The sequence below is a fragment of the Apis florea genome, unplaced genomic scaffold, assembly GCF_048593485.1.
Source record: "Apis florea isolate Af1SG1 unplaced genomic scaffold, ASM4859348v1 contig_3798_pilon, whole genome shotgun sequence".
Taxonomy (NCBI): Eukaryota; Metazoa; Arthropoda; class Insecta; order Hymenoptera; family Apidae; genus Apis; species Apis florea.
The window spans coordinates 1,794,206-1,819,437 of NW_028256860.1; the positions used below are offsets into that span (position 1 = coordinate 1,794,206).

At 37.6% G+C, this 25,232-nt stretch overlaps 1 protein-coding gene and 1 long non-coding RNA gene across 3 annotated transcripts in view; both read right to left on the bottom strand.

The window, feature by feature from the left end:
- Positions 1-19,605, bottom strand: part of LOC100867147 (follistatin-A) — a 71,080-nt gene extending 51,475 nt beyond the window's left edge. For both annotated transcript variants that reach the window (XM_086915885.1, XM_086915886.1), the window contains exon 1: positions 17,455-19,605. In XM_086915885.1, coding sequence (XP_086772011.1) covers positions 17,455-17,689 — 235 coding nt within the window. In that variant the 5' untranslated portion in view covers positions 17,690-19,605. The remainder of the gene's footprint in view (positions 1-17,454) is intronic.
- On the bottom strand, positions 1,791-4,750 carry LOC147656313 (uncharacterized). Its single transcript, XR_015294644.1, has 2 exons — positions 2,319-4,750; positions 1,791-2,172 (listed from the first exon to the last, which is right to left on the bottom strand). It is a non-coding gene; the product is annotated as an uncharacterized LOC147656313 (long non-coding RNA).
- Positions 19,606-25,232: the final 5,627 nt, after the last annotated feature.

Below are 25,232 nucleotides of genomic sequence, written 5' to 3' on the forward strand. Positions count from 1 at the left end.
AAATCGATTATGAAACGATCTCGAGTAAGTGTCGATAAATTAGAAAGGGATAATTTCATTTACATATTTACGATTCGAGTTAAACCTACTCGTGTCCAAGAAAGCACTCGTGCACATTAATTATAATAATATCGACAAGTGCACGCCACGAATCCAGGCTGATCACGATTTATCATCAATTCAAAACGCTCAACGGACGTAAACAATATCCATCGACAACACAACAGTCGTACAACACGGGAACAATAATATCCATCCTCCCGACGATAATTTCAAATCTGAATCGAACATCTTCGAAGCAAGTATTCCATTTATATTGACACTTATCGACCATCTGCCACCGTGCATCCTGTAATTTCGTATGATTACGAATAAAACGAGCTAGCATTTATCCGCGTGAAAAAATCCGTCCATCCGAGGCGGTCGTTTCTCATTGCGCGAAATATAAGGAAGAAGATTTTCGTAAAGTGGAAGACTCGGTCGGTTGAGCAGCGCTCTTGTCAGACGGTTTTATCGTAAACAGGAGGATAATGCGATCGGGCCGGAAAAATCGTGGAAGACTTATGGGTCTAGACTCCGAGGTTCTCTAGGCTCTAGGCGGTGTAGCCACGTCGGTATGCGAGATACAAGCTGCCGATTAAAGTTCCTGTCCATTCCCCGCTTGTGTATTCCGTTGCTTTCGTGGATGCGTTCTCATATATCAAAAACTGGAGATTTTCAACGGTAGCCTTGGGCGTATCTCTGCTACCGAGATCGGAAAACCGGTCATCGAAAATTCTCTTGAATCGGTGAATATCTTGAAAATGCGAGTTTCCAATTGTTGTGGAAGAAAATTTGTTGCGTTCGACGTTTTGAATTAAAATTTTTGAGATGAAAATACATCTAACTAAAAAGTTTTCGTTTAATATAATATTTCATAAAATTTAAAAAAAGGATAGATATTTATTAATGAGAATTATTAATAACTCATTGAACTATTGATTCGTAAAAATATATTCTCCGTTATTTCTAAAAATCTATTATAAATGTCAACGAGTTGAGCGAAAGTCGTACAATTTTTCTGGACCCTGTCTGGCTTCTTAATTTTACGCGTATTGCTCCGCGATCTTCTGCCAGATCCACAGGAACCGCGTGTCTCATTGTTCTCCTCGTCTCGTTCGCACGTTTAACTCTTCCCATTATGCGAGATAACACCGGAAACCGGTTATCTCGGTTCCGATCACGGGCCCTGATCATTGTGCTTTTCAGAAAGCGTACTTTCCCAAATACCTCGCTCGAACGTGTGTGTATATATATATATATATAGGTGTCTCGACGTTTGTCCACCGTTTAATGCCGTTATGTCGAACAAAAGGCACGGATATCTTGATAGCCGTGGAATGTGCTCTCCAAAGACAGATTGTTCGAAAGCGTGGCTTTCTATTCTCTCGTTATGAACGAGCATCTGTTTTGTTGTAAGGAAAGAGGAAAAGCTGGGATATTTTCTCTCGTCGAATAGTGATTCATTTTGGTAGAAACTTTTATTTTTTTTTTTTTTTTTAGGTAAAAAATTCTTGGAAAAAATTTTCTAGGTAGAATTTAATTGAAATCAATAATTTATGGTCAATGCGAAAATTATGTTGATTGGTCGCCATCTATCGTTGTATTTTATTTCGTTAATCGTACATTTGACTTTTATAGTTTGCAAATGATTGATCGCAAGAATAACTATTCTTTTTATTGGAGAGAAAAAAATATATATTTAAATCATGTAATTGAAATTTTGTTCCTCGTATTTAGGTAGAATCAAATTCATGTGAATGGATTAAAGGATTCATTTTTATAGCATTACAGATACTATTACAACTTTCTTTCCCATCCGTATCGAATCGTAAAATTTTATTTTTACAATTATTTACGTTAGTTACAATAAATTTAACATTAGATTTAGATATGGGTATACGTAACTCGTTTCCTTCCTATTTTTAAGTCAATTAAAACTCACTCGTAATTCCTGAATCTCTTCCCTTAATATCTACATCTTCTGGAAAATCATTTTAATTAAGCCGCAGTTTCTCCAGTATAATCCGACCCTAATAATTTCTTTCGAAATAACAACGTTCGAATTATTCGCAACAATTAACCTCCACGGTTTCCATTTGTTCACGGCCACGTTTGTAAATTGATTCTCCCCTGCGAAAGAATCACGTAATCACATTAACTAATAAATTATCGTTTAATCGTGGATAAATTATAGGCAACATCGTCAACCGGGATCATTTTATCAGAGAGCCTGTACACACGATCGCTGAAGATAAAATAAACTATAAATCCTTTACTTTTTCATTCATATTCCATTCGAATCTTATTCGAATAAAATAAATTTTTGACACGTTTGAATTTTTTTTCTCTCTCTTCTTTTTTCTTTCTCTCTTCATTTATACGGATATCGATTCTTATATATATATATATATATTCCTAAAAAAAAATGTTAAAGATACAATTAAACGTAAAAATATATATTTGATGGAAAAACACGATTAAAGCAAAGATGATTCGATAAAACGGGTAAAAAAAAATCTTTCGAGTCATGCACTATTACCCCATCACCCATCCACCGGACAGCTGCACCACGGGTTAACTGAATTTATTTTCCCGCGGCTCCTTTCTCAATAACGTTGCACAGATATACATCTTCGTATCTGACACCGTTTAACGGTAAATCCTGAGGATAATTTCAATGAGTTTCGATCTAATCTGCGTATTTTCTCGAAGCGGACATTCCGGAATTGCCTCGCCTCTCGTGATTGCATCACGTTTTCTTCCACCGTTAATAAACAAGATATTTTACGCTTTTAATTAACCACGTTGATCCTGTGTATCCTCTCCCTCTCGTTACGATATTATTATATATCAAAGGCTGTTTGATCGATCAATTATACACCACGATTTCTTTTCTCGTTCGATAATAAAATTTGAAGAACGCAAATGCGATCGGTTGAACGGCTCAAACGTTATTATTAATAAACACCGCGATCCAAGTCACTTAACCAATTCACTAACTTTATTTCACTCTTGTTGCTTCGTTAATGTCGTCCTGATTAATTCGTGGATGGTTCGATGGGGGCAGGATCGATCTCTATTCGCTCGTAACGTAACGTTCGAGTTATCGTTCGAATCTGGGTCGTGAAACGGATGATCAGAGGCTGTACGCTGATGTCAGAGATCGAGGAAATTACGAAACTGCATTAGGATGCGATGCGTTCGAATAACGCGCGTTGCTCGAACTAATTGGAGAATCTCAAGCTCGATTCGAGCTTAATACTCGACCGAGCGTTCGATTTCGAAGTGTTGTTTTGTGCCTGCCAGCGTGTGTTGGATTAAGCTGGTTGGATTTAGTTGGAATTAGTCCAACTCAATCGGATTATCATTCTATCGTGTTAAGCTAAGATCGCCTGACCAACGAACGATGTATTTTAAACATTGGCAAAAACCTTACCAAAAATTGTAATTTTCTTCAAACTCGACAATTTCCCCCGATATTTCGACATAAATAACTGACGTTTTCTTTCTTTCTTTCTTTCTTTCTTTCACGCAAGCAATACGATCTATTACCAAGTCACGTACAAACGATTAACAAACGTTTCCAATTACGAGGGAGAACGGAATATAATTTAGAACGAGACACGAAAAATCCTGAACTTCGCGCCATCCCACCCACCCTGTCTTTCCACGCGAAAAATCACACGCGTTATCTATTATTGTCGCCGTCACCGTCGTCCTGATATCAGTGTGAAACCGGTAAACCGTATCCCTTTTCCGGGGTAGCGATCCCGCCACTCACCCCCCCTCCCCGTGGAACAACACGAGAGAAGAGTATCGCGGGATCGGGCGACAGCAGGTGGTAAAAAGATCGGTACTCGGCCAGGCAAACGCTGCGCAGGCATTCGCGACGTGCCGTAGGGAGGCGAGTTCTTGCCTCGGCAAGACGGCCACGCGGTTAGTCATCAAGGCCCGGAGATTGTTCCCGCGGACGGCGACCCGACCGGTTGACCAAAACCACAAGCTTCTCCCTCCCCTCCCGCTCGTTGTATGCTCTCCTTCTTCCCCCTTTTCCCGTGCTGTTTTGCTCGTACGCCTCTCCCTCCTCCTCCTCCCCTCTTCTGGTCTCTCCTGTCTCTCTCTCTCTCTCTCTCTCTCTCTCTTTCTCTCTTCTTCTTCTCCTCCTTCCTTTCCGTTTCACCGTGTCGATGGAGCGCATTTCCCTCCGCTGTCGCGGTTACCTTCGCCTGTCTCGAGTCAACCGATGCGTCGACCGAGATCGGGTAATCTTAGAAAGTCAACTGGGTATCAGGTATTGATGACTACATTGTATTACGCGTATCCCCATCGAGAATGTCTAGCCATGCAGCTCGCACGACAGCTTTCACGCGATCCGATCCATCCGAGACATATTTTTTTTTTCTTCGTTCTTTCTTTTTTTTCTTTCTTCCTTTTCTTTTTCTTTCTCTTTCTCTTTCCTTTTTTCCCTTTTACCTGTACCGCGATTTGTCGTCGGTTTCACGGAGTATTCATGAAATATAAGCTGAGGGATACGAGAGATTCGAGATGGGAGAGAGGCTTCGCGATTTTACGACGGTTAATTTACGAAGGAGAGATGATGATCGTTCCGTTAATTGAAAGCTTTTGCTTTTTTTTTTCTTTTTTTCTTCTTCTTTTTTTTTTTTTTAACGTAGAATCATTTGCGTGGAACAATGCAAGATGTGTATATCTTTTTTTTTTTTTTTTGTTTTTTAACGAGTTTTCAAAATATATTAGGTATTTTATTTTAGATCGTAAGCTAGTTATTGGAAGCAAGTTCATTTAAAATTGTGAATGGAATAATTTCTTTTTTTTTTTTTTTAACTTTTTAATCTTTTCAAATAGTTTCGCAATAGAATGATACTAACGATTAAATTTTTATAGTTTTATAGTTTTAAAGTTTTGCTGAACATTTAAGAAAAAAGTAGTAAAATTTTGATCTTATCTTCTTTTCTTCTTAAAACTCTTAAATCTTCTACAATTTCTTTATACCTAAATCTTACAAATCATATTATTTTATTAATAACTTTATAGATAATCTCTTTTGAAATTCTTGGAATTTTATAACTCATGTAACCAATTGATACAGAATAAATAATAAAATTCTGAAAAATCGAATAATCCATCGAGCTATAAATTAGGCAAATGAGAGAATCCTCGCCGTCCAATTTTTGCTTTTCGTATATGATTTTTCGAGAACCGTGAAGCAAAGAGAAATCGAATCCTATTTCCACAATACACAACGAGCACCCATTTCTACTACTTGCCGCGATAACGTCGGTTTTATCGTGCAGGTTTTCGAGTAATCACTCTCGTTGTTGGAACTTGAAACTAACCGCACGCGCGCGCATAACTCGAGTGTTTTATCGCAACCTCATCATCACCGCAGACTGCGCCTTCGGCCATGCATGTCGGTCTGTTTTTGCTACGCTACTCATATTAAAGGCCTCCAAGTCAAAGTGCTAATCCGATACGTGTGTACACGGGACATACATAAACACGGCTTAGGTGCAGAGAACCAGTCGCGTTGTCCGTTCAAATACTCGGTTTCGCCTAAGTTTTCAGAAAACTGCGCTCGAACTCGCCTTACTCTTTCTTATTCCCCCTGTTTTCTTATCCTTGAACAGGATTCTCCATTTTCACCGATCTCTAAGTAGCCACGGTCACACTTCGATCCCCGCTTTTTCTAAACCATCGTGGCGGCAATTTTGAATCTTTTCGTCTTTTCATAGATTCGAACGAGTTTGAAAATTTAAAATTAATTGTATTATTAATCATCACTTGGAGGAAAAATTATATAATCCATTGACATAGACACGAATGTGATGTTTGATTTTTATTAAAATTTAATATAAAAAATTGCATATCAAACTATTAAATAATAATTTAATAAGTAGAGTAATTAATGTTAATAAATAACTTGCAATCTCTCTTGAATGAAAAATAATAAGCAATCAATTGATCATTAACTTGTAAATTAAACATAAAAGAAAGATAAAGATTATAATATCATCGTGTATATTCTGAGACGCACGATATCATGCGTGATGATATCAAATATTTTCTTTAAAAATTTGCACACTTACGTCGTAAGAATTATTCAACAACTTGAGGATTAAATAAAAATTCCAATTAAAATTATTTCCCTCCTTTCATATTCCTCGAGAATATTATTATATCTTATTATCACATGTTATCAAATATTATTACATGTTATCAAATTATTTATCAACTTATTATATTTAATTCTAAATTTACGATTCGTAACGAAAAATCATGTTCCCTTGCCTAACGATAAATACGTATAAAATATGGTTGTACGGAAGTATATATTCGAGGAATTGTATGTAGATTGCATGTTTAATATTGCATGTCAAATATTTAATAACGTGTAAATAAATGTGCGCTGCTCGACGTTCTCCAGATTCGAATAAAAAAAAAAAAATAAATAAATAAATAGAAAAAGAAGAGGAAGAAGAAGTAAGAAACTGAAATTGATTCAAGAAAGCAATATTTCTCATCGAGAAACTGTAAATAAATATCATACCACCCACTGACTCGTTCAAAGTGCAAGCTAAAGAACTCGCATTGGCATAATTTTACGTAATGCCGCGCCGTTTCAAAGCGCGATACAGCCCGTTATTTTTCGCGATCGTTCGATCCGATCTCTCGATATCGGTGTCCAACGGTGCTGCGACATAATTGATTTTAGAATCGTGATTTGTTCGCGCCTAACACGCGATGTTTATTTGCATAGCGTTTAGAAAATCTTAAAACCTCGAACTTTTCAAGGCATTGTTGACCGAATCTGAATTGAATTTTCTCGGTTATTGAAGGGATTTGAGATCGTTGTATGCGTCACACGTATGTATAACTCACGATACAATAGACGATAGAACGAATATTAATTTTCTATAATCAGATTTTCTTCGTTCATAAATTTGGAGGAAAAATTACGATTGACTATAAATTTTCCCTCGTAGAACCAGAAACTGGAACGCTTTCTAGTCCTCGAATAAATATGTATATTTTATAATATTTCAAAAGTTAGAATGATTATTATAGATATTAACTTGAGAACGATAATTTCTAACGAATTTTTATAAATTGAACAATTAGAGAATTAAGCAAATTTTTTTTAAATGAAAATTGTCACAACTTCGTTATATTCGATATATTGTTTTTCACCACAGTCGAATTTTTTAGAAATAAATTAAATTTTGTAACAATTTAATCGTATATCTAAAACTGAATATTAATTTGTTCATACCTATATGAACCTTATCTATAATGTTCAAGAAAAAAAGGACAGATAAAAGAATCGTTTGAAACGAAGCGAAAAGTTTGCTCGGTCAACGTCGACCGAAAAAACATCTCGGTTGATTACGTAAAGCAGCCGATTTTACTAAAAATACAACGAACACGAGGATTATATCTAACGTTGCTGTCAAGTGATGTAAGGCTTAGCAACGAGAGGTTGAGGAAATTAAAAATATTTTCGTCGACGTTAACGAACTTGGTGAAACGTTTGCGATCCGGCACGATCAATAAGATCGACAGAGAATACACGCGAACGGCCATATTTACGACGTGCAAACGCGATCACTTACAATGTGATGCAGCCGATTGGCGCTCCCGAGGAGCTACGCGGAAGACCGCGCTTTCGTTCCGTGAGGTTGGCAGCGATGCAAGCGGAACTTCTCTTCCTATTTTCCCCTTTTCTTTCATTCTTCTCTTACTCTTCACGCTGTATATTTCAATTTAATTTTTCTAAATACGCGAGAAAAATTGCGAAAATTCGCTTATTTCGTAAGAAGCTTTGTTTATTTCGTTGCGTGCAATTAAATTGGATTGTGAATTTTTAATATTTTGTTATTTTTATGTTCAGAGTCAAGATTAATTATTTAATTGATAATCTTTTAGAAGAAATTCGAGTGAATGAAACATATTAAATTTCCACGAATATTTCAATTGCGAAATCAGTTTTAGGTAAAATGATTAGTATATCGATTGACAATCAAAATTTCATTCAAATTAATAACACGAACATTTTGCACTCTCCTTCGCCGAAGAAAAAAGAACTTTTTAATCTAAAATTTTTTTCTATTTGTACTGTTTATAATAATTAACATATATCTAGAGAGATCTATAGAATAAACAAAAGGATTTCAAGAATTTTGGAAATTTAATATATGAAAATTTCGCTTCCAATATGGAAACAAATATAATAGAAACCTACGTGGCGAAAATAATTAGATAACATAGTAATAAGTTGAAATGCATTCAGGAAAATCAAAATTATTGGGAATAATCAAGTTTCTAACACATACAGGTGTACCAGCCTAATCGGAAAGATATTTTACTTTCAAACAATTATTTCGCTAGAAAGCATAAAATAAAAGTGTGCTGTAACAAATGATATCTTCGTTCAGTTACGCAACACCTTTGAACTGACCACTGCACGATAATGCTTTAATTCCTATACACTTAAAGTGACGTTGCAATAGTGCAAAAACCAGGTCGATGCCTTGAGCAGTTTTAACGCCAACCTATTTGTCATTTGGAGCGAAAGGAGTTAACGAGGAAACTGAATACTGCTTTGTATAACGGTTGAACAATTCCGTTCTGTGTTACTTCGCAATCTATTCCCTATTACCTTTATAAAAAACCGTTATGCAATTTGTTTAAACAACATACTTTGCATTTTCTTCAAATCTTTTTCTTTCCCCACTGTCAACATTTATCAATCCAAAATACATTTCCTCGATCGTGGTACAACTCCAAACATGTTACGTTCCTGGAATAAATCAATATTACCATTCAAACGAATTCGAGGAAGAAAAGAGACAAAATCGTCTTATCCAAAATATATATATAAAATTGTATTAAAAAAATCTTTTCATCTACATTCAATTCTGATTGAATTGAATCAAATCCAAGTTTCTTACAAAGTTCTCGAATAGTATTAAAGTATGAATGATTACTTCAAAATTAATGTATTTCAACTACAAATTTGCAAAGTGAACGAAACTACTTCATTTATTTAATAACTAATGAAAATTCTATTCAATTGTAAACGCGTAAACCGATCCATCTAGCTAATCCAGCTGATACCTCCAACCCCCTCCCAACTGGACGCCACACTTCTCTCCCAATTGAATTCCTGAAACGATAATGGACAAGGAGTAGTCAGTCGCGTCAGAGATCTCGAGATCTCTGAAATCCCCCCGTAACAGTCGCGCGAGTATCCGAAAGCACCATCATCGGTCGCCGACGTCTACGATTCGCGGTCGCTGAGACGAGCGGCGAAAAGGCCTGTGCTACTCCTCCCTCTGTGACGGGGCCAAGGAGACTCTGGAGTTCCCCTTCGTCGGTCGTCGTGACGAGGGCGGAAAGCCTCCCCTTTCTTCCTTTTTTTTTTCTTCTTCTTCTTTTTCGAAAGGCAGCCAAGGATGTTGGTTTGTTTCGGTCGACAGGAAAATGGCGCCAGAGCAAAGAAAGAGAGAGAGAGAGAGAGAGAGAGACAGACAGAGAGAGAGAGAGAGAGAAGCAGCCAGACCAAGGTGGAGAGTCCTCTCCCTCGCGCGTAGTTCACGCTGGTCAGGCTGGCCCTACACTCCTCTGCTCTCTCTCTCGGTCGAGAGAGCGGCTTCGCGACTCGCCAGGCCCTTCTGGCCCCTCTATCTGCCTCTCTGGCCCTTCGTTCCTCCCTCGCGTCCCTGTTCGAGGACCTACAGGGTCCCTCTGCCCCGTCCTTCTTTCGCCCGGTGGCATCGTCCTCGCGTCTACAGTCTCTGAAGCTCCACTCGCTGATGCGGAGCACTGACCCGCAAACTGGTTCCTCCATTACACCAGGCTTTCTCCCCCTCCCACCCTTTGCTCTTTCTCTCCGGCTCTGCCCCTCTTTCTCTCTCTCCTCCCTTCCAACGACTGCTGCCCCCTCGACTTCTTTCTTCCCCCTTCGTCCCTGTGTGTTTCGTCGTCTCGGATCACTTCGATTCCCTCTAGTTCCCCGTCTCTCTTCCTTTTTCCCTGTCTTTCGTTCTTTTCCCTCTCTCTCTCTCTCTCTCTCTCTTCGTCTCTCCTTTTTCTGTTTCGTCGTGCCCCCCCCCTCCCCTCCTCCTCCCCCCCTCCCTCTTCTTTCGTCTGTGTCTCTTTTACTTACAATTAGCCTTCGTACGTCCGTGTCAGCTTCTGCAGCAACCCCCTACGGAACGATCGACCTCTCGTCAAGTGTGCAGTTTCGGTCGAAACCGTCACTTTCACTTTCATTCTAGTCGATCCTATCGCGAGCTTCTTCCTTCGTGGCAAGTTTTTGGGATTTTTCATTTTTTTGATTTGATTCGTCTCTTTTCTTCTTTTCTTCATTTCTTTTGCTCCTGTTAGTTGCCGCTGTTTTTTAACATTTTTAAATCTGAATCATTGTATCGTTACGAGATTCGCATCTTCTCCTTTAATGCTTCGACCTCTTTCTACTTTAAGAACTTACTTTTAACTGTTGTTGTTTACCGAAACGAGAACGCAATGGGATCGTAAAAGATTCAGAGATCGTAGCAGACTTAAAGCAAACTGTCTTTAACCTTTACCGTTTCGACGGAATGCTGAACCATAATCTTGCGCTCCCGAAGCAGAACGAAGATCTAAAAATTATTGATTCTCGGGAATTTATTGTTTGCAGACTTCGAATTGCAGACATTTCTTACAAATTCTTTTATCTTATCATCGAAACAAGATTTCAATCTAGAAAAATATTTCCATGGAATTTCTAAAAGAATTTGTAGCGATATGTATCAAAGTTATAAATAATATCAAAGATTAAACATAGTTTAACAACAACGATCGAAATTGAAGAGGATGAAAATTTTCACTTTCATTCTCAAAAATTCTCAAGTCTTAATCCCTCCCCTTCGATAATCTGATTATACGTATAGCGAGGATATGCCGGAACATTGTCGTTAAACGAAACGTTTAATGAAGTTTCGGTTTTCATCGGGCCGTTTTCCCCGCGGCGGTGGAGGGGGGCAGCAGCAGGCGTGGAATTAGCGCTGAATTAATTCGCGCTTTATCGCCTGTCCGAAGGCGAGCGACCACGCGTTTCCATGCCCGACCCGGCGCGCATCAACGCCACTAATTTCGCCGCGGATAATTGGCGATCGTCGCTCGCGATTGTCCACCGCGTCGTGGATGCCGGCCGGATGCCAGCGTCGCAGACCTTCGAGATGCGTTTCCCTCTCGCGTGACAAGCGATCGATAAGTGGAAATGGTATAATGGTGGTTGCTCTATATTATTTATAAAGCGCTTGGGTCGAATTGGATCGATCGTTCGATCCACGAGGTGAAGGATAAGATAGGACGATGAAAGGGAAGATCGAGATTGTCTTTCGTTCTCATTTTCTTTCTCGTTTCGTTTTTGACGTAATTAGAATATTATTAGAGAGAAATTTTTTTATCACAAATTTGTCGATATGATGTTTAATTATTGATGATGTGAGATTTCGAAGGAGTCGTATTACCATTATTAATGTAAATTTGATGAAATTTGCAATTTGTAATTTGTTAATTATTATAAATTCGTAAAATAATTTAAATATGGAATATATAGATTCAACGAATCACGAATAAACTTTTATAAAAGTGAAAAGAAAATTATTTAGTCTGCGATTGCTGTTTACCCAATTTTTTTGGAAAATTCTTTTGAAAATTTTCTATATCTCTCTAATCCGTTTATTTAAAAATCTTTGATAATAAACAAAACAAAGCTTGCAACTTCGCTCGAAACTTTCTCAGTAACGCGAAATTATCCTCTCTTATTTGTGTGTTTAATAATATATAAAAAAAAAAAGGAAATCTTAAAAATAACCAAAAGACAGAAATGAGAAGAGTGATCGCTTGTAAATTTTTTGCATTATTTATTCGTAATTACATAAATACAAAAAAAAAAAAAATGAGGCTAACCACGATGACGCAAGCGTCGCGTCAAATAATACGATCTATTAAGCATTACTGAATCAAATCCAATTAATTGCATTAGATGATTAAGTTCGTCGATTTCACGACGTATCATTGCCTATGAGCTAATCGTCCTCGTTAGAAACATTAAGACCGTTGAAACGAAAAAAAAAAAAAAATAAAAAAAAAGAAACAAAGAAATCAACCGGAGAATAGTCTCGTTCCGTTAAATCTATTATTTCCTTCCAAATATTTTTAATTATTATTAGGGGGGAATGTCAATTTTAAAAATTTCGTTCCGTATCAATTAATAAAATTATCGTATAATTTTTAAAATGTTATCGTCGTGTTCGAATTTGTATTATTATTATTATTATTTTTTTCTCTTCTAAATTTCAAATCCAAAAGTTTAAAAACTTTAATAATTTCGAATTCCTAATATCGTGAAAGCGGTCAGAATCGCTTTGGAGCAACTTTCCCAAACAGCGTCACGAATTCCGTACGTCTAGTAAAAATAAATTGTTCGACACAGTCCACTCGCCAAGACGTCCTTTTCAATTATGACAATTTCTCGCTTATTCGCATATTCCTCTTAGCATGCTGCAAAACTTGCTTTCTCTGTCTCGGTCACTTCGGTTTACGACACCGAAATAATCGTTAGGGAATAAAATATACATTTCTGGATTCCTGCCTTGGTGTTAGGTACAACGTTTTAAGGAAGGGGTACGATTTCTTTTGTACGGGTGGCTGAGATCTCGTAATTCACGACACTTGGTCGATTAGCAGCCGTTTTAAATTACGTGCAAAGTAGACAATAATAGAACGAGAACACGGACTAACGTGGCTTGCCACGAGGTAAAAACATTTAACGCTTTTGCAGTTGTGCCACAACTGGGCTCGATGAGTGCGGTAATTTAACAGTAGGCAACTATTCTATGATGGGAACAGTGTACTTTATCTATATTTTATCTATAAAAGAAAAATGTATATAGGACCTAATAATTTAATCCATGATGTTAAGATAATGGGATATAACAGTTTAAAATTGAAAAAAGAAAAAATTAAATTAATACGAAGACACAATGGTTATTAATTAGTAGATATCTTTTAAATTGAAAAAAATGATGCATCATCTGAGCAAAGAATATCTATATAACGATTTTAAAAATATTATCATTTTTTTTTTCTATAAATCGTTAAAATTTTTAAACACATCACATCACATGTTCCAAATTATTTTAATTTTGAATTCTCGTTTCAATGCTTCAACGAAGAAAATATACTTGTTCGGATAATAAAATAGGTTTGGTTTGAACGGTGAAACATTCAATTTGTAAAATATTTGTATAATACGACATTCGATTAGAACATTTAGATAATTGCTTTCCAAGTAATGGCACTTTTGCCATATCTGCATTGCCAAAGATAATATTAAGTAGAAAATACTTTAATAGGTGGATTATTATAGGTATATGCACGGCTGTATCCCACATATCGTCTTATTTGCGATTTTCTTTCGCGTCGAAACCCCTTTATCGCATCTTTTACAATAAATAGTTCCTTTGCAACGAATGTAATTATCAATGTAATTATCTTGCGGCAGATGCAATCCAACTGGTCGCCACTACGCGTCTACTTTTTTAATTTAAGAATCTTGAATCGCAAGTATTTTGCCGCTTATAAATACCATTAAACGCTTAACTCTATTAAATGCTTAATGTCGAACGATATAATTTACATTTATCTATATAAAACATTTTAGTGATCCAACCAATTATAAAAATTTTATAAATCGAATTTAACATAAGTGGACTCGGTATCTTGCTTAAAAAAAAAAAAGAAGAAATCACCTTTTATTTAATAACTATTTTAATTTTCTCTTAAAATATTATTCCTAACGTATTTTCGAAATTTCTTCGTAAAATTGTATTTTACTTGTATCAATTGCCAGCCATTCTCATTATACGCATTAAATATTTCTTCATTGTTCAATGATTTAACAATTTGATAAATTATTCGGCAATCTACAAGTATGATAAATATAAAAAATAAATAAAAACTTAACTTTTATAAGATCCACGAATATCGTACACGCGTGATCTCTATATAACGATTCGACGATATAAAAAAATTTTCCAAGAGATTGCAATTATTCCCCTTCGTATCGAAACAATAACGATTCCTTTATCTATCGAAATTGCGTGAAAATGTGAAAATCCTAAATCTAAAGCGAGGAAGAAAAGTTTTTTCAAAATCAGGCTTATTTCACGTGCATGCCTCTCATCGTATATAAATTCATTTTTAATAACGATTCTCGTAAAATACCTCGACCAATTCTTCCCGACGCGATGTTCCTCGCAACCTCTCGGCAGGAAGTAGCGAAAATAAACGAGTCGAAACGAAAATAAGTGTATGCCCACCCCCTGGTCTACCTGTTACGTTTTAAAATCGGAACGAATCGACAATGCGATCAAACCGAGTATCGAATCGAGAAGGCAGAGAGTTAGTGGTGACACACTTTATTCTAAACTTCGCGATAAATAAACAATTCGATTGATCGATTGTTCCGCGTTGTTTGCGTAACGAGAATTGGAGTCGTGGTATATAACAATCGGAACACACCCTGGTTTCGAGTTACGTCAACGCCAGTTGTCATTAGACGTTAACTATTGTCGCGTTTGCAAAGTGTCCGGTAATTGATTGCGATGGGTGGAGGGGGAGGGAAGAGGAATTTTCGATTAAATCGAATCGTTCTCGATGCGTATTTCGTATTATCGAAATTTGTATCGTGGTTATTTATTAATAAAGATGATGGTTTTCTCTTGTATTCTTAAACAGGTATCGAATATAAATTTCGATATTATAGGATAGATAGAAATATGATGAAAAAATATAGTGAGTGTATATCGTCGATACATGGAGATTAAATTTTTTACAGGACATAATTGAAGAAACATGTATTGATAATATAAATGACAAATATTTCCAATGATTATTACTAAAAAGGAAACACGCTGATACTTTCTTATATGATAAATCTATGATCAGATAGATTTAATTTTAGAAAGGAAAAGAGGAATTAGGATATTTTTAAAAGTGACAATTTTCTTTTCTTCCTTTCCAAGTTTTTTTTAATATTAAGCAGAACAGAGAAGTAGAAATTTAGATCTAGGAAAATGCGTGGTAATTATATTTTACAAGAAATTGTCTTCACAATAGAACAAAATATAAATCTACACGTCAAATTTCATCCTATTTCCATTGTAAAGAAATTGGCGTTAAAGAAGATGATAAAATGGGCCAAATGTTATATTACGTTACATCATCTTTGAGTTATAAAAGATTTAATACGTCATAAATTTTCACCTTTTCTTTCTTTAACTATATACAACTATGGACATTTTATCTTCTGTAAATATCTAAATTTCACTTATACACGTAATGAAAAGTGGATACATCAATTTTTACTATTATATTTTATCGCACATTTATTTAGAATAATAATACAATTCAAACATTTATCTAACCATTGTTATATGTAATAAAAATTATATGTAATAATTTTAAAAATAATTTTTTAAATATCGTTGAAGTATAAAATGTGAAGAGGATAGATTAATTTTCGTACATTCGAAATAAAATCGAAATTTATATTATATTATGAGTAATAAACTATAAAGATAATTATAAATTACACAAATCACAAATCGTTATTTAATATATGTTAACATAATATATGCAATAAGCGTCATATTAACGAGAAGATAGTCGTCTTAACACGTTCGTTATCGTTGATTAGGGAGAAAGTCAACCACAACATTCCTCGCTTTAATTAATAATAGTAATAATAATAATATAATGAAACGTAATTCATTCTTTATATGTCATAGTTATATATGGCAATATTTGTCATACACGTGACATTAATTTTTAGAAGAAAATTGGGATGTGTCATGTACATTGTATCGCTCAAAGATATTAGAACACTTTTATTACGAGTATAAATTCTATTATTCATTATTGTGGATTTCTTGAATATATGAATAATTATTTAAATTTTCTGTACAGTTTTATGTACAGGCGTGATGTTAAAACTTGAATAAATATATTTTATTATCAATAAATATATACGATCGCGTGACGTTTATTAACTATATCGATAACCGTTCATAATTAACAGTAAATTCAAGGAATATAAAGAACATCACGAGCTCCAATATTTTTAACGTATTTAAATTATTTGTGCTGATCTTTGTGCAATCCAATGATAATTATTACGGTAAAAGTGGAATAATGAATATCTCTCGCATAAAAATAAAAAAATGTAGGTGTACAAATACGAACAACCTGCAAAAATGTTCTACTTTTCTGAAATATCCTGACATCTTTATGATATCGAGCAGCTGCATCTTAATACAGCCAATGCGAAGCGAGAAATTTGGGACGTTGATTTTTATCGATTAATCGGGGTGAGCTTTTTACATCACCATCCTTGAATTATTAGAGTTTCAGTACGGTTTCGATGAATTTTGTTCTTTCTTCTCTCTCTCTCTTTCTTTTTTTATTATATATATTTTTTTTATTCTACTTTTCATTATTTTCTTTCTTAATAATTAAATGGAATTTTTTTTTTGTTTTAAACAATTAGCGCGCGAAAATCTGAATAAATGTTAAACAAATCATATATTCGTGTTACTACTACTACGGCATACATTAAAAATTATATTCCTCCTTTTATTATTATCCCTTCTTTTCGTCAATCAGATAATTCGTTCGATATTCAATTCAAGAGCCACTATCGGAAATACGCTTTATGGGTTAAACACACAATCAACATATACACCCCATCTTATCTATTCGATAGAAAAACTAACAATCATTGTCAACAATTGGTAAAAAAAAAAAAAAAATATGATATTACAATAAAAGTCGAAATAATTAAAAGAACATTTCCTAGAGATTCGCTATGATCGTGACACCAAATATCCATTGATAATCTCTTACGTATATTATAAAAAATTTAAAATAAATAAAATTACACTGTTAGGAAAATTTCATTTTTCTATCAACTTTTTTTTTTATTTAAACTATTCATGATAAAACTTCTTGGAAAAAAGATAAAGAAAGCTCCATTCTAGGAGTAATTTATTACTTTAACTTTTCGTTAGATAAAATTATCTCTTTTACAACTAAAAACCAGACTTTAACGTATAACTCATTACGTATAATCATCGATACGCACGTGCATTCTTGGTGGGCAATTTTTACAACTGATTCTAAACATTGAAACAGAAAAAGTTTACATCCTAACTTTTATATTCGCCTCGATATCGAATCTAGAATCAATTCCCGTCCAAAAATCGGAAGAAAAGGTATTCGCCTCGATGGAAAATATAAAATAACACGACCGTGAAAGATACATACGATAAACAAGCAAGCACTCACCCGTTGCAGACTGGGTCTGAAGCAACAGTCCGATCAACGAAACCAGAACGTAAGTATTGTACCGGGGTGCCACGATACCCCGTCGCAGGGTCGTCATCTCAGGCGGCCCCCGCCAGGTGCCCCCTCGAGCTGCCGCCGCCCCTGCGACCGCCTTCGGCAGCTTTGGCTTCTCGACTTCCGCCTTCGCTCCCGCCAGCTCCACGCCGCGTAGTCCTCGTGCTTCTTCACATCTCATCTGCCACGCCGCTGTCGCTTCTTCCCCGTGCGACCCTGTCCTGCGAAACTCTCGCCCCGAACCACGTTTTACCACGTATTGCCGGGCCGCCACCACCTCCACCTCTTGGACCACCTCGTCATTTAACACACCGTTTCGCTGAAACGTTCGATCGTTTACAACCACGATCCGCCTCGCGTGCGCGCCGCCTCCTTTCGAACCGACCTCTCTCCACTTCTATCCACTTGCTATACGCTCGTTGTATATATATATATATATATGTATATATATATATACAACGTGTAAGTATATCCCGTGTTCAACAACTGCACCAGTTAGAAGATGGATGGATGGGCGCGCTATAGTTTTAGGCGACGAAAAAAAAAAAAAAAAGGACCTTCCGAGAGAGTGTCTCGCTCGTTCTCTTATCTTCTCGCGTATCGTCCCATCTGCCCCCGAAATACGATGTCGAATCGGTGTCATGCGGCTACCCGCGCGAAGAAAGTTTCACAAGGACGACGCACGACTGTCAAGTGTATATGTATATATATATATATATATATATCGTTTTCCTTCCCTCCGCGAATTCCAGTCGGGGAAGAACGATAGGAAGCAACGATTCGATCGTGAGAGCAAGAACGGTAACATACGATATATGCCGGCGTCGAACGCGTAAGGAAACTTCACGAGCGGTGAACTGCACGAGAGAGACTGCACGCGACGACGGAGGAGGGAACAGGGCCCGTGTCGGGGATCACGTGTCCGGCGAAGGAAACTCACTGAACAGTCACACCATCCACGAGGAGAAGCACGCCGCCGAGAGGGGAAAAGGGCGTTCGGTGGAAGCCGAGGAATCGATTCGAAACACCTGTAGAAGAGGCGACGTGTTTCCGTTCCGTTTCGTTCCGGCAAACGGTCCCCAGCCTAGAGCAGCACCCAACAATATTCTGTCCTGTCACCGTGTGTGCACCACCACCAATCGCGTACTTTCTCGAGCTCCGTGCGTGTGTTTACGTACGTGTGTATACACATATACACGCGTGTTATATATATATATATATACTTGGTCTTTTTTTCTCCTTCAACAGGCACGCGTCTTCCGCTTCCGAATTACGACGAGTCGTCCCATGTCGATCGTCCGACACATGTCACAACGGCGCACCATCCGTCCACCATCTCTCTTTATCCTTCCTCCTCTCCTATCTCTTTCCTCCTCTCTTTCTTACTCCTGCTAGCAGTCCTCGTGACCGGTACTCGTGCGAGGTTAATCTCGAAACGTCGGCCGCGACACGTGGACACGATAAGGCGCGAAACGCGTATCTCTGTGCCCGGCGAGGCTCGTGAACGATCGGAGCCGGCTCCCTCGACCTGCCTCACTCGCCGATCCTCGTCGATCGTCCGCCAGGGAGTGAGCACCTCTCCCGATCTTATCTTGTCGACGACGACGACGACGACGACGACGACGACGACGAGTCGTTCGTGCGTCCGTTCCCTCGCTTTTTACTCTCTTTATATTCTCGTTCGTAATCCGCTCGACCGTTCTCGAGAACGAGCGCGGGTAGTTTCGTGGCGCGCAGATTCGTCAGATGGAAACCAAGCGCGCACGAGGCCGCCCGGCAGACTGAGAGTAGCAGTCGACAGTCGACAGTCGGCAGGCAGCAGCGGCAGCAGCAGCAGCAGCAGCAGCAGCTAGTAGCAGCAGCCAGCAGCCAGCAGCAGCAGTATACAAGGCGGAACGTTTCCCCGTGTGCCGAGCGAAGCTCTGCAAAAGCGGTCTGCACACGCGGCCGCGCTGTGTTATGTTGTGTCCCCACTTCCCTTCTTGAAGCGCGCGATCGCGGCTGCGGCTGCGGCGGCGGCACCGGCTCGCCTATCTGCCTGTATGCCTCTATGCCTTGCCTGTGCCTGCCTCCTCTATATCTGCCTGTATGCCTTGCCTGTTTGTCCGCCTGCCTGTCTCATGCATGCATGCATGCATTGCATGTTTCGCCTCCTTCTCTCCTCCACGACCTCTCCTCGACCACACTCCTTCTCCTTAGTCTACTACTCCTACTCCTCTTCCTTCTTTTCTCCTTCTCCTCGCTGATTCTTACCATCCTCCCTTCACCGGCCCCCGGACACACTGCCTTCCTTCCTTCCTCCTCGTGGCTCCATCGCCTCCTTCTTTTCCACTCTCTTACGCGCCCGATACCTCCTACGCTTTCCTTCCCCTCTCTCTCTCTCTCTCTCTCTCTCTCTCTCTCTCTGTTACTTTCCTCGTCTTGCTTTCCTACTTTCTCCGTCTCTTTCTTTCGTCGCCTTCTCGCGATTCTCCTTTATTATCTGTCCGCCACGCTAGCACCGTGTTCCTTCTTCCCTCTCTTCGCCTTCGTCTCCCCTCTTTTTCGTCCCTCCCTTTTTTGCGATGCGCCCCCTTTGTCGGGGCCCGGCTATCGCGATACAGCGATAGCCCTCCTCCTCCTCTTCTTCTTCTGGTTTACTTCCGGTATTTGTATCTGGGGGACGGAGGTAGGAGGGGAGGATGTGTTGTGCACGCCGCGGGAGATTCGATTCCGCCTGAGGGCGAGGGGGGAAGGTGGATCGCGGTCCCACCGTGCGGATATTTTTTGCCCGGTTCCGCGATATTTATAGTATAGCCGCGTTTCTGTTTGTTTCGGATGCATAAATTGTGTAAGGCCTCCTTTTTCGACCGGGCGGGGTGGGGCTGGGACGGGTGGAGGGGGCGGTAGAAAAGGAAAAGTGGCCGAGAGTGTCTTCTTTGTTCCCTCGTCGAGGGTCGTTAACTCTCGTCCCTCCGATGACGGATTTTTCGGATTCTTTTTGCGTCGCGCGGCGTGGAGGGGAAAGAAATTGCAAGTGCGACGAAAGACGATCTCTCCCGCGTTCGAGCGTAAATCGAGAGTATGGGGTAAACGGTTCTCGTTTCGCGTGCGTTTTGCGAATAATTTCTCGCGGCAACGATTTTTCGTTTTAATTGCCGTCATTCTTTCCCCTTGCGTTTTCTTTTCTTCTCTCTCCCTTTTTTTTTTCTTTTTTTTTTTGTATTGTGCAAAAGTGTTGCGTTCGATTCTTATCATTTCGATCGTTGTCTGACGTTATTTGCGATAATAAGAATTTTAGAAATAATTAAATTTTAGGAATTTTACAATTATTTGAAAAAGACGTACAATTTATAGCTTGTTCGTTTCGCGATATAATTAGTCACTAAAGTATCGTGGAAAAAAAATCTATAAAATCAGATTCAAAAAAAAAAAAATGTTAAACATCAAATATACAAGGAAATGTTCAAGAATTGAAAGTTTATTTTCCATTTTTTGAATCGTTGAAATTAATAAATAAAAATGCGACTACGTAAAATCGTTAAATTGCTTCGAATTTTTAAAATATTTCTAATTCTTCTCCACACTTGTAAAATCGTGCCAATTATCCTTCATTTAGTATACTTTTCACAAATTATATAATTCGTTAAACGTACTTGAACGATAAACTTTGAAACTTCCAAATTTTATACAGAAAAAAAAAAAAAAAAAGAGAGAAAAGAAAGAAAAGAAAAGAAAAACTACGACGCTTTTAACTCGTGTTCGTTTAGAATCGTTTTTCAGTCGATCTTCCTACAATCTCGTTTTTCCCCGTGAATAATAATAGTGGTAGTCAGAGAAAACAATAGAGTCGACGATCGAGAATCGTGTTTCTCCTTTCACTCGTTTCGGTTTCGCTTCTTCAGTTTCCGTTTCCACTCAATGGATCCATTCTGTTTTCTTGCTACTTCCCTCGGTGTTTAATGATGGTTATTATATAGTACTTTTATCGTGGATTATATATTTTAGTTTGAAAATAAAATTGTGCATGAGAAAGTGCATAGAAAGTTTTCGATTGCTTGTTGCTTCGGTTTTAGCGACTATCTTAATCCCCAGTCGTTTCTTGATTCTTTCCAACTTTGTTTTGTATAAATTTCTTTGGATTAACTTTTTCCACGTTTTTTCTTGTATTTTTGATAAATAATAGATTCTTTCTTGAAATTTATTATTTCGTCAATTATTAATTATGATATTAGACTCTTTCTAATGTTTTTTTTTTTTTTTTTTTTTTTTTGCAGTATTCATTATTCCACTCGATCGAATCGTTGCTTCGTTTGATCGATGAATTACTTCAGTAAATTTTTGTGATCTTACCATATCTTTAAGATAAAACTTGATCGATAATTGTTGTTTGAGTGAAATTATTTGATCATTTTACGATAAATATTCTGATCAAAGGAAAATAATTAAAAAGAATTAAAAAAGAAAAATTTTCCTTGCTTTTTAAGATCAACATAGTCGGTAATATGTGCACAATGTGTATATAATAGTTATAAAAAAGATGTCAAAACTTAATCATCATACCAAATAAAGAAAATCAATATATAAAAAAACTACGAAACATAATAATAATAATAACGCCATGCAATTTTTATTCGTAAAAGAGATAACTTATTTTATATCCAACAGTATTATAACGAAACTTAATCTTCTCAACGAAACAACTTTCCTTTCTCGAACCAAAAGAAGAATCAAAGAGAGAATTAAAGAACAATCTAACCAGTACTAAAAATTATCTACTAGTACTATAATTCTCTAACCGATACAATATAATTACAAATCGATATTATCTAAACTATTTAAGAAAATTTAATTTGATTCCTCCAATCAAAAACCATTTCTTTCCATTTCCCCGAATGGAAGAAACAAAAATAAAAAGACAAACATTAAACATTACTTGTAAGCGATAAACCAACACCGTTAAAACATCAAGCTACCAAAGAACCAAGTAGCAAAGTATCATCCCCTCCCGAGATTGTGTCGTCCTTTCCGGCAAAGGGTTAACGCTTACCGAGCACCCTCGAACCGTTGCACGACGAGCACGGAGGAGGTAACTTTTACGAGGCAGATGGGACACGGTATCCCCTAGGATCGAATTCTTTCGGGTTCCAAAAATCGTTCGCGGCTATTATGTTTATTATTATATTGCACACTTATATGCTGAAACAGTGGCATAACAAATTTTTCAACAATTTAAGATAAGACTCTAAAACTCTAACTCGTTTCTCTGGAAAATAATCTTCAAAATTATCCTATTAGCTTTACCGATTAATCGAATGAACGAATTTTAATTTTATGATAAATTAAAATTAGCTCTATCACTGAAAAGTATGTATCTTTCTCCCTTAACCCTCTTTTCTATCATGTTATATATATATATGTATATATGTACATATATGTATATATATATATATATATTATCGTGACACAGTCGGCGAATAACGTCACTGTTGCAGCAAATGGTGCGATACGAAACGTGCATACATCACATACGATCACCGGTCACCGCGAACTCGGCCCCTCTTTTTCAAGGATCGTGAGGATCCCTGCGATCTAGGGCCTAGTACGCCCTGTCCGATGGAAACGAGGGCGGCGATACAGGCTGTTGTTGTCAGGTCCCATGAAGATGGTGGAACGGGGAAGAAGAAGAAGAAGAAGAAGAAGAAGAAGAAGCGCGGACAGCGTGACACACACGCGGGTAAAGACAATTCGGGTCGTCACAGCGGTCGACCTTGCCTCCGTCCCGGTGGCAAAGTGCAATAGTAATTGGTGGATGCACCGGTGCTACGTCTCTCTTTTATACCGGGCGGCCACGAGAAAACGGTACCGCCCCCTTGGCCACGTGACGATACCTTTGCAGCCGGACCTACCACGCGCTTCTTGCAGCGCATCCCCTTCAAACGGTACAACCAGAACCCCCACCAGGAGGACTTGCACCCTTCCTTCCTTCCGTCCTTCCTTTCGCCGTTTCCTTCTTCCGAATTCCGCTTCCCACCGTCTTTGATGCACCTCGTGCATTGATAATTTTGAGAAAGGAAGGCGGGGGTTGGCTCTTTCTCCATCCATGATGCGCCTTGCTTGATAATGTTAAGGAAGGAAGGCTCTTTTTCTTCGACTCGTCACTTTCTTGGATGCATCTATTATTTGGTAATTTTTAAGAAACGTGGAAGATGGAGGGTGAGTGTACTTGCCAACTCTCGTGTGCATTGATAATTTTTAAGAAAAACGTGGAAGATTGGATAGAGATCGTATCTCTTAATTTATTCTTGGATACTGTAGAGGAAAGGATGGAGATGCTTCTTTTTCTTTTCTGCCATCACCTTGATTCAGCTTGTTGATACATTTTTTTTTTTTTTTTTTTCAAGGGAGAAAGGTGGATTTAATGGTTCGAGTGATAGTTTGTTTGGAGATGGTAAGGGGAATATGGTGTTGAGATAGATCGAGATGTTGACGGATGTAAGAGGAGATTGGGTGGATCGAAGGGTGCGTTGAAATTCAGGGAATGGGGATGGTTTTATCGAGCAATGAAGCGATATTGTAGGGAGAGAGATTGGGTTTACGGGTTGATTTGGAGATGGGTCGAGTTTGAGCAAGTGATTAGAAGCGATTGAATTAATGATTTCGTAAATACGAGTGCATTTTATATTTAACTAATTATAACAACTATATACAATTATATTCGAAACGAGTAAGTTGAGTTTGAAGTATAATCATAAAAGTAAACAATTAATTAATATAACACTGAAATAGTTAATTTCATTCTTAATATTAACATTTAAAAAAAATTTAACACAATTTGTCGATTGAACTCGTACAAGATGACTATTAAAAACTTTTGCGACTGACTGTATTTTATTTAGAAACGTGCAAATGATATAGAATTAATTTTTCGTTATATGGGAAACTTAAATCCCATAAAATCTTGGGTAATTTTATTGAAGTATAATAAAAAATTTTAAACTTTTTAATATTAGAAGTCGATAATTGATTTTAAATAATATATAAAGATATTTATTTACTAAAAGAGATACTTAAAGGAGATAGAAAAGGAAACGTAAAGAAATATACAATGCAATCACCGAGTTATTTACTTCGCAATTAAAGAAATAAAACTTCTCGCTTTTGCACAAGAGGATCACAGAATTGGTCATAAAAACGAAATGACAATGATGTTGAATGTTAAAGAAAGTCTGATCATCATAAAAATTTGTAAATTGCCCTTTAAACCGCTTCCCAGAAACCTTTTCGCGACAAAAGATTACATCCACGTTGGAATTGGTTTCTTTTCAGCTTCGAAAGGGTCCGAAGAGACGTAATAAATAAAGACAAGATAAAACGTGGACGACGTCACAAAGTTGCAATGAAATGTAAACACGGTTGAACGAACCCTATCATTTTAATGCACCGTCCAATGAAATTCTCGCGATTCGAATCGAATTTCTTCCATGACGATCCGTCTTTTATAGCGGAACTCGAGAAATCTCAATACGATCCTCGCCTCATCCGTTCTTCTTTCTTTCTACTCCTCTACCTTCAAGAAGAACCCGTCGCTGCAAAGAAAAACAAACGTTCCTTTTAAGATCTTCTGTCTAGACGCGTTCCTCTTCTTAATTCATCATAGATTTTTCATTTACGTAATGCGTTTTACACGAAATACGAAAATTACGCATTTTTCTGTCTTCTAATTTACTTCTTGCATATTATAT